Genomic DNA, 10,709 nt, shown 5'->3' on the forward strand with positions numbered 1-10,709 from the left:
ACGATTTGTGTATGAGTTCTGGGCGGGGCTTATGGGTTATGAGGGATCACATGCTTACCTCACCAGCAGCTGAAAATTGGTAGCTATTGGTCAACAGTGGGAGGGGCCTTCGCATCATGATCGATTGGAGGGACTACCTAACAACAACGACAGATGATTGAATCACGGCGGCTCGCCCACAACGCCAGGGGCCAATGCACAATTTATGACAAAACGTAAGGGAGTCACTGAGGTGGCCGTCTAATACAGGTGTTATTGCTTAGTGTGATAGGGGTTGTGTGTTAAAATATTGTGGCCGCGGCCGCGTTGGACAGGTGCCCGTTTTACACTGTTAAATTGTATAGAAAAAACGCAAGGGGGGGAATGGGAAGTGGCCGTCTTATAGAGGTGGCCGTCTTATAGAGGTGGCCGTCAGGGCAGGTTTGACTGTATATTTTGTCATCATAGTTATGCACATCGGAATCCAAAAGTGACCATCAAACATCCAAATTTCTCGCAAAATAATAATTTTGCTGCTCTATTTGTAAGTCATGATGAAACTAGCACCAGTTACTTATACATTTATGGTATTGAACCTGAAAGGAACTATTTTTAAATGTTGGTCCTTTGTGACCTGTTTAGGGGTTCCAGGTTCTGGCACAGGCTATATAGATATTGGTATTTGTGTTTAGTTCACGCCAATACACTTGTGATGGATATTTTAAGATTTAAACTCCCAGACATGCACTCGGTGCATCTTTATTACTTTGCACTAAAAGGGTGGGGTGGCGGAGCGGTTAGTGCTCTCGTCTCCGAAGCGGAAAGTCCAGGTTCAGGCCTCGATTTGGACACAGATTTTTTTCGCCCCCTCCTACCCACCCAGCAGTAGTGGGTACCTGACTTCAAGTTGGGGAAGTAAAGGCAGCGTGGAAAGGAACTGGCCACCCTTCCACAATATGCCGAAGGCCCAGGAAGTTGTCTCACTAACAAGGCAATCTCCTATGTCCGGATCGGATGCGGGAACAACTTTACTTTTACTAAAATACTAAAAGGATACATTGTTGATAATGTTATTTATATATTATAAAATATAAAATAATCTGGCTTCCCGAATGTATACTTTCTTCACTTCCAGAAAGACACGAAAGAAGTAAGTCATTTGACTGTGCTTGGAGCTCTGAACTTGGTACTTTTTGACAAGTCACCACAGCACATTACTCCAGAATTTAATCTTCCAAATGAATTTTGTTTATGGTTAGGGGTAGGATTTAAAAATTGTTCACGTGGCTTATGTCAAGTGGAACAGTTGTCAGACTGGTCCTTTGTTACACTGTTAAGTAAAACAGAAACATCGCGGTAGACCAACAAGTACCGTCAAGTAAAACAGAAACATCGCGGTAGACTGACGGGTAAATCAGAAACTCTCCGGTAGACTGACAAGTAAAACAGAAACATCGCGGTAGACCAACAAGTAAAACAGAAACATAACGGTAGACCATCAGGTAGAACAGAAACATCGCGGTAGACCAACAAGTAGAACAGAAACTCTGTGGTAGACCATCAAGTAAAACAGAAACATCGCGGTAGACCATCAAGTAAAACAGAAACATCGCGGTAGACCATCAAGTAAAACAGAAATATCGCGGTAGACCAACAAGTAGAACAGAAACTCTGTGGTAGAACATTGAGTAAATCAGAAACTCTGTGGTAGACTGACAAGTAAAACAGAAACATCGCAGTAGAATAAACAAGTCGAAGAGAAACACTGCGTTAGACCATCATCAAGTAGACTGAACGCCTGCTTTCTCCCCCCCCACCAGGTGTACACGGGCATGTGCGGCACCCGCTTCTACGACCCTGAGTACCACGAGCTGCGTGGGGACGTTGTGGACGCCGAACTCCTCCAGGACCAGGCCCCCCAGTCCCCCCACTCCCCCCAGCCCCAGGCCATGTACAAGGCACACTACGTGATGGACTTCATGGAGGAAGGCATCGAGGTGTCGCGCGTCGAGCAGTACGAGGAGATGCACACGCCCAGCTTTGATGAGGTGCGCGAGAACACGGTCTGGCACGACTTTGTCTCGGTAAGTTCGGATGGCTTTTTGTTTCTTAGTTTTCTGTAAGAGTTTTTGGTCACTAATTATTCGTGGCGGTTTTCCTGGTCCTTTTGGAGATAAATGTTAAAACTTGGAGGTTCCCCCCCCCCCCCCCCCCTCATAAATAATCTCAAAGTGTAGATACAGGTGTTAAACCAATACTACTATTTCACAGTTTTCACCATACCATTTCAGCTGTTTTTGTCCAGATTTGGTTAGAGTTTTGACTTTGATATTTGTGAGAATTAAAACAATTTAAATATTATGGATATCAACATATGTTTTTACCTTTCTTGTACAGCCACCGAAAATTTTCCACTGGGGCAAAAAAAAATTTCAGTTGATAACAACCACTTTGAGCCAGGTTTTTCTTAAGGCTGATAAAGCTGCTTTTTAAAAATTCTTCCCCCCCCTTCTTGTGTTTGAATTGTATTTTTCTGTTTGTTTTCAGAACTACACAGCCATCATGGACCGCAGACTGGAGAGATGCTACATCATGAGGCTCGACCGTGCCAACATTGCACCGCCATCGGACATTCTGGATCTTTTAGAGAAGCTCATGGTGTGCAATACAATATTCATTTTACTTATTTATTCATTTATTATTTATTTCTTTATTCATTTATTTATTCTTTTATCTATTTTTTTTTTTTTCATTCATTCATTCATGTATTGATCTATATTTATTTGTCTATTTATTAATACACAGCACTTTACCTTTTGTACATTGCCATGTTTTTGTCATAAAATGGGGTACGAGTCGAGATTTGTGTTTTGTCTCGTCTGCCAAGTCTAATGTACACTGCACTCAACTGTTGGGCTCCTCGGTGCGGTTTGTCTGTTTTACTTTGTTGAAATTTTCTGTGAGTCTCTTGTGTGTACTGTTGTTAGCAACAACAACAACAATGAGCACATTCTCTGGATTAGAATATGTACTGAAGGGGTCTTTGCGGTCTTTGCGTGAAAATCTATGTCTGGTATACTGTGTTTGTAAACTATGACTCTCCTCTATCTCTATCATCTTTAATGGAAAGTTGGCGGTGCTCTGTTGTGGTTTGCTTCTTCTTTCCTATAAAACTTCAAACATCTATTGTCCTTATATCTTCTCCTCCTTTTTTGTGTTTGTTACTCTCTTGTAACACCTCTATTCTTTGGCACTTAAATTACCTTCTTTTGTTGCATGTGCCATAAAACGCTTACTTAAAGAAAGCAAAACATGTACTGTTCTTTTGTCTCCTTTTTTGTGTTTGATACTTTCTTGTAACACCTCTTAGTCTTCAGCGCATATATGATGTAATTGAGTTGCAAGTGCCTTAATATTCTTACGAATACAAAAGCACGACCAATCACCTTCGTCATTGTCTTTTCAATCCCTGGCACCACTTTGACCTTGGACCTGCGCCCCCTCGTCAACAAACAGTCCGGCTACTACATGAAGAGCGCGGTCGTGGTTCGGGACAATTATCGTCTGGTGAAGCCAGCCCTCGAGGATTTGGCCCCGTTCGGCAATCGCATCCGAGCCAAGTGTGGCAGCTATGAGAGCTTCTGGATGGAGAAGTTTGTCGGTGGAGGTATGTCCGTCGCTGGTCAGCTGTGTGTACATGCTGCGTGTTTACAATGGCGTCTGTGGTCTTTTACCATCCAGCATAAGGCTATTGTCAGAATAACCGTCAGTGTGGATTGCTCTTTCCAGTATGTATCTATGTAACTCTAAAGGGCTTGTAATTAAATTCCTGCATGTGGTTGAATTATGCATCTAATGTAATATGTACATTTTGTCAGCGTTATTATCTATTTTATCTTATCTTAATGGTCAGGTTACCAACTCGTAATCGTGGGTTGCGTGTTTGGGAGTTCGAGCCTCAGGCCCAATGTTTTGTCCTTGGGGAAAGGCACTTTATACAGATTTTTCACACTTCGCCCAGGTGGGAATTGGTACCTGGCTGTAGACAGCGAAAAATCATGTCTGTATTTTAGTGTTTTAGCTACTGTAAAATGGCAGCTTGCACTGTATGCACTGTAGTACTTATTAAAACTTTAAAAAACTAATTTCTATGTAAAACTGTTACGAAAACTAAAATGCTCTTTGTATCTTTGTATCTAACATTTTTTTTAAAAAGTGAGCCACTTGAATCTTTGTGTTTGCTGTTCCAGTGAGCAAACGCAGTGCGGAGTACGGAGCCCCCGATGAGAAGACGCTGGTGTACGCCGTCCTGGGCAACTACATCGAGCACCCGCAGATCTTCAAGATCATCGTGCACGGTGTGGACGACGCGGGAGAAGAGAACGCTGTGTAAACGACGACAGTACGGCGGGTGTTCCCACGTGGGGAGAAGAGAACGCTGTGTAAACGACGACAGTGCGGCGGGTGTTCCTACGTGGGGAGAAGAGAACGCTGTGTAAATGTCAACAGTACAGCATGGGTGTTTCCATGTGGGACGATTTGCCAATGGGGCTGTTTTGTTGGGTGGATTTGAAGTTTAGGATGGGCTGGCACGGTAAAATGTTTCGGTCATAATGTGTAAGGGGAAGGGTGGGTTGGAATTGGTGGTATATATATTTATATATATGCATATGTTCAACTCTGTCAGAAGTGTTGTTAAGAGTTCTGTCGAAAGCATTCTTGATCGCTTTTCATAGAATCTAGAGAGTTTGCGTATCGAGTATTGTAGTGGAAGATTCATGGATTAGTTGTTTTTTATTATAGAAATATTACCAGGAGTTGAAAAGGTAGTTCTTTTTTCTTTCATTTTATGGGTGTTAATGAATTTATTTCATTTCTGGTAGTATAAGAATAGATTAAGTTGCAGTACTTGTTTTTTCTTTCCGTTATGTGATTGGTTTTTTAAAATTGTTATAACAAGAAAAAGTTAAGACTCCACGAGGTGTTTTTCTTGGATATCTTTGCTTTTTCCTGTAAAATGTTTCCATTTTGATGTGTCTCGTGTTCTGTGTCAATCTTTTGCAGCTTCTGTGTTACTCGGTAGATGATAGCTTTATGTCTCTTGTATGTGTTTGGTTTGTTTTGTTTGGGGGGGGGGAGGGGTGTTACATTAATTCCGTACAATTTACGCCTGTTGCTATGGTTACCGGAGTGTGAACCGTGAATTCTGGTTACTTGACAGTGCTGAGGAAGAAGTTTTATTTCTAGGTTCGCACTCACTGAAATGTTGCCTTTGAGGCAAATCTGAAATTATTTTGTGATGCAATGTTCAAATTTTGTCTTGAATTTTTATGAATTATTTTGTGATGCATTGTGGAATTTTGTCTTGAATTTTTAAAAATATTTTGTGATACAATGTGGAATTTTGTCTTGAATTTTTATTGTAGTTATAAGCGTAAATGGGTCACAGTACCTGTTTAAATTTATAACAAGAATGTTGAATGAGCTCAATCACCCTCGAGGGCATGGTTTAGTACTGCAGTCTCTCGGTATGGCTCATCTCTTTGAATGAAGCGGAAACTTTGTTTTGATTTGTTTCATACGTAGATCTGGGACTTCCTGGAAGTTTTGAGATCTTCAGCCATGTGGCGGAATATCCCACGAGTTTGAAAACGTGTGGACAAAAGAGACGAAGAGAAATACTGAGTGAACATTGTTTTGGTCTTTTCATGACCCGGCAATAACACAATAAGTGTCTGATGTAGAGGCTTTCGTCTGGGGTCGCATGATATACCAAGCATAGGCGTATGGGATCAATCCGCTGTATCTTGAAATACGCCATTTTTCAATGTTATGGGATAGAATAGACCAGCCCGTATCACAGAGGCGTAACCCTGTACCTGGACAAATAGCTTGGTTATGCGAGTTGACGGAAAGTATTGTCTAGGAGTTTGTACCTTCTCCTAGAAAGGGTTTTTGGGTTGTTGTTTTTTTTAAGACAAGATAGGTTGGTCCCATCTCCCCGATGTTCAAAATGTGAAGTTTTTATCCAAAGCATATAAAAGTACGTTGTGTCTCATGTCCAGTATCAAAATGTCTGTCGTTGTCAGCTATTGACAGTTATGTTTTCATGCACTATTGCAAATGTTTGTTATGAAGATTTCTATGTCAAAGCTAATGAGCATTTACCAGCGACACTGTTGTAAATAGATTTTCTTTTTAATTTTTGCTTCCTAATCTGGCAAAAAAAAATTTTTCCACCAGCAGAAAGCACCCACAGATCTAAGAACGTATAACATTTTTGTCTTTTGTTTTAATCTCACATTCTTTCTCAGCTTTTTCTGACTGGGCACAGGATGCATAAAATTGATTTGTCTATGAAATATGGATACCAAAGTCATTTCTAATGTTCTGGCCAAGTTTCTGGCAGTAAATGAATTTTTTTTTTTGTTCATAAATAATATAATAATGTCTTTCATCAAGAGTTTTTGCGGCTTTTTTTTTTTTAATGATAATTTCCCAAGACCATTTTTTTTTTTTTGCATGTGTATTAAAAATTTTTCTTTGCCTGAAACTTGAGCATGAGTTTGATTCTCCTTATGAAGAAGTCATTGCGGCATGTTTATACTTTTGTGTTGTGGCCGTGGTGCCGCCAGTTATTATATATATGTGAGACATTGTGGGGAGATCAGGGGCTCGTCTACTTAATAAAATTGAAGAAATTGTCATTCTTCTGCCAGTTTGGCAACTTTTATCGAATTTTTGTTTTTGGGCCTGACACCATTGGTGTACAATTAAGAACACAATTCTGTGTGGATTTTACTGAAAATCGTTGATTAAAGGCACAAAAAGTAAGTTTTCAGTTTCCATGGACTGTCAAGCTATCAAAATAACCAAACTTTGGCGACGGCCATTTTCTCGCTATTTGTACCTTTGAAACCAAGCGTCAGCACCTTTTTCAATCTAAAATATATTGACTTCTTTTCAAGATAGTGAATAAGTTTTTAGATGATACCAATAACTCCACATGCCCAATAATTGACGAGCGCCTGACTCCACCACGTGACACAAGTGTAATTTTCATTGCTTTGACGTGCGGCACTGATTGCTTTGTTCACCCCTGCGTGGCCACCTCATGATGACAGTTACCTCTTGTACTTGTGCCACACAGTCTCACAGTCGGGGGAGGGGGGGGCTTTGAGGTACTTCGTTTCCAAAGCTGTTACGAACTGAAAAAAGCCAAATCGTGATTTCCCTTAGTTTTGGAACTGTCTAATTTGTTGCATCTTTTAGGAAACTAAGAAGTCTTTTGTTTCTGAAATTCTTGTTGGAAGTGGAGATGCAGAATGGGTATTATTTAGATTTTTCACCCTAGGGGGAGAAAAATTATCTAGGAAGTTGACATATTTTATTTCCTGCTGTAATTAGAATTTGAAGTGTGTGAAGTTCCACTTTTCATGATAAGGCTTGTGTTTTAAGCACGAGATTAGTGCCCAGGTCTGGGAGTGGGAAGGGAGCAGGAAGAAAAAGCCGGGGGGGGGTGAGAAGATAAAATGAACACACACTAGAAACGTTGCTTTTCGTACTGTTACTGTGATAATCGGATAATGTAGTTCTCTCTGGACTTTCTAAATTTGTATTTTTTTTAAAACAGAAAAAAAACTGGCTACCTGGTCTTGTGGCCTATGGTGTATGTTTTGTTTTGTTGGGCTTGGTCGTCGTCGTTGATGATGAAGAGAGACGTTTGAGCTCGAGCTGTTTTGCCGTCGGTGGTGATGGTGTTGACGGGAACACAGGTAGGAGACTCACAGGGAAACCCAAGCAGGATCTGAGATTGTCGGGCTGCTGTCTGAGGACAGACTTGATGGTGGAAGACTGACAGACTTCACAGTGTCAGACGGCTTACTGTTATAGTTTGTCTTTGTAAAGACTTCACAGTGTAATGTAACACGGCTTACTGTTACAGTTTCTTTGTGGGTCGTGGCATTAGGCGAAAGGGCTAGAACTCAAATGGCTGCCGGATGAGTAAAGTAAAGTAAAAGTGAGTTGGTTGTGGCGTGGATTTGGGCAGTGTTGTCACGGGCTGATGAAACTGGCTGAGGAGAAGTAGGAGATGGAAGAACGGAGAAAGTGCTTTGAATCTTGATGACAAATAGGAGCCCCCACTGCTGTCATTCATGTCAATTGAAGTGGCGTGGCATTTAGAAAGTGAAAGTAACGGTGCAAGGAGACAGATCATCGGGGACAGAGAACATTTTGTAGTTGTCCGTGGGAAAAGAGAATTGTGCTCAGTGATTGGCTGTCTGTATGGTAGGTACTGTTTCTTACTAGTAACTAGGATCATTTCCACACATCCGGAATCCTGCTTTTGTAGAGGAAAGCAGCCCTCATGGATTTGGCCGAAGCTATCTGTAGTAACTGGTCTTAATCTTAGTCTTACGCTGTGAAGTCTGTGGTCGAAGTTTTGGGCAGGGAGGAGTTGTGTAAACTATGTACATATTTTGCTGACATGAATAATAATATATTTTTCTGCAGAACATTGGAGTCTGCTTTGTCATGACGTAACTTTACTTAATTGTTGCTTCTTTCGTTTTTTTCCCTCGCATGCTTTTGTGTTCTATTTGACCCGAGAATGGTCTTTATTGTACGCTTGTTTGTTGTTGGGTTTTTGTTAAAGTACAATTTGTGAAACTAGGAAAAAGAAGAGGAGGAATGACCAGACGGAAGGCTGATGATGTCACCGTCGTGTTTTTCCCCAGATGGTAGAAATAATCGTATTGTGTTGTATCAGAAACAGTTTTATCGTGTATCTTCGTCAAGTCGGTTGTCCTCAGAGTGTCGGGGCTGTGCGAGACGTGGAGTTATTCTTTCCCCCTGTCTTTGGCGTTCTGCCCGCTCAATACTTTTGCCGTCTTGCAATGATTTTTCCGGGGACTCTGGAAGACGTGTTATGAAAAAAATCATCCTTTTTGCTGGGTTTTGAAGAAAAATGTTATCTTTATGAAGGGTTTATGTGGCATTTATGTATAATATACCCTTTTTTTAAAAATTGTTTTTGCACATAAGTGCTGTTTTTGTTTGATTTTTTTGTTTTGTTTTCTAACTAGGATGAACCTGTGCAATTAACTCTTTATCTCCGAGGGGGTAAACCCACTATACTGCGGCATGTTTTAATACTAAATCTAAAAATGATCAAAAATGTTGCTAAATTGGTCATTAAATGAAAACAAGTGAACCTATTTTGATAGTTCTTCATCTAATGAATGAAATCCCGATAAAAGAGATCTGTTTTCGGCAACTGTCGTAGAGTAATTTGATGTTGAAGTCGTCATAAATGAATGTGCCCGAGCCTATGTACTGTCAACGACTCACCGACACAGTGGTTCCAACTGGGAGCGGCTTGCCAGAGATAAAGAGTTAAAGCATGATGTGGACCAACAGTATTGACTACCTGTGTTTGTACTTGTTTTTTCGTCATGTCTCTGGCTTTGTTTGCAGACAACTTTTAGCCTCTGAACTTTGAACTTAAGCTGTATTTCTAAATGACTGAGGTGACATAATACCTGACACAATGGTATCCCAATAAGCCGGGAGGGGGGGGGGGGCAGAAATTGAGATAATGTACTCACTCTGGGGACATTTTAGTTCTTTCTACTTTTGTAGGGAAAACATTATTATCGTTATTGCCACTATTATATTATTATGCTTGTGATTAGGATTTTTATTTTTATTATTATTGTTTTGATCTTTGGCGGATATGATGTTTAATTTTATGCAGACTTGACTCGGCTATGTGAATACAACGTTCAGTATGGTGTTTTATACCCTGATCACTGTCTTCAAAATATCAAAAGCTGTGAATTTTCTACGGCTTTTTGACCAGTTGAGGTCTTTGATTTACTTCAGCTTTTTTGCATACATAATATTTTGATTGAATACTTTTTTTCTATATTTACAATATTTTTTTCTTCTGGTTTGGTATTTCTTTGAACAGATCTTGTTTCACTCTCAGAATGTTCATCCATGTTTGACGGGTTTTGTGGTATTTGCACTGTGCTGTATAAATTATATAATAGCTTATTGAAATAAAGAGGAAAGGATCCCAGGAAGTTGTTTCGTGGGCTGAAGGGGAGAAACGGGATTGAATTAAAAGCCCTGAGGGCAGAAATATTTGTCCAGCTTCTTGTAGTGTAATGGCTGGACTCTTTGCATTGTGTGCATGGGGTGGGACCTTGTGCAGTTGCTAGCGTTGTAAAACTTTCACACATCTAACCCACAAAACAAGCTGGACGGAACCCCCTCTCCCTCCCTCTCACTTTTAAAGAAAAGAAATGACTGGGATTTTGTAGATGAGAAAGTAGAGAGAAGATGTCCAAGACTGTCGCTAGATGAGGAAGTAGAGAGAAGACGTCCAAGACTGTCGCTAGATGAGGTACCGGCGGGACAGACGAGAGACGCAGTACCAACGTACCGTCTTTATTTTTGGACCGTTGCTTGTACTGCTGTGGGACTTCTCCTTTCTTCCCCCTTCACCATCTATGGCTCTAGTTCTGGCTGTGAACACTGACGAGAGACCTTTGAGGTTACACACAACAAAATGTCTTTACAACTGTTTTGCGCACTCATTAAATTGACCATATTATTATGCAGTTTCGGACGCGGTCACGTTTTTACCAACAACTGTTTGTTTGTCTATTGACTTGTCGTTGGTTTTGGGGTGCACACCAGAAGTTTTGCTCAGTTGAGACACG

General features: G+C 40.7%; 1 protein-coding gene across 1 annotated transcript in view; it reads left to right on the plus strand.

The window, feature by feature from the left end:
• Nucleotides 1–8,999, plus strand: part of LOC101864560 — a 20,226-nt gene extending 11,227 nt beyond the window's left edge. Inside the window, exons 3-6 of the mRNA XM_005109234.3 lie at nt 1,800–2,063; nt 2,527–2,637; nt 3,496–3,646; nt 4,230–8,999. Coding sequence (XP_005109291.1) covers nt 1,800–2,063; nt 2,527–2,637; nt 3,496–3,646; nt 4,230–4,372 — 669 coding nt within the window. The 3' untranslated portion in view covers nt 4,373–8,999. The remainder of the gene's footprint in view (nt 1–1,799; nt 2,064–2,526; nt 2,638–3,495; nt 3,647–4,229) is intronic.
• Nucleotides 9,000–10,709: the final 1,710 nt, after the last annotated feature.

Source organism: Aplysia californica, unplaced genomic scaffold (genome assembly GCF_000002075.1).
Source record: "Aplysia californica isolate F4 #8 unplaced genomic scaffold, AplCal3.0 scaffold00757, whole genome shotgun sequence".
Classification (NCBI taxonomy): Eukaryota; Metazoa; Mollusca; class Gastropoda; order Aplysiida; family Aplysiidae; genus Aplysia; species Aplysia californica.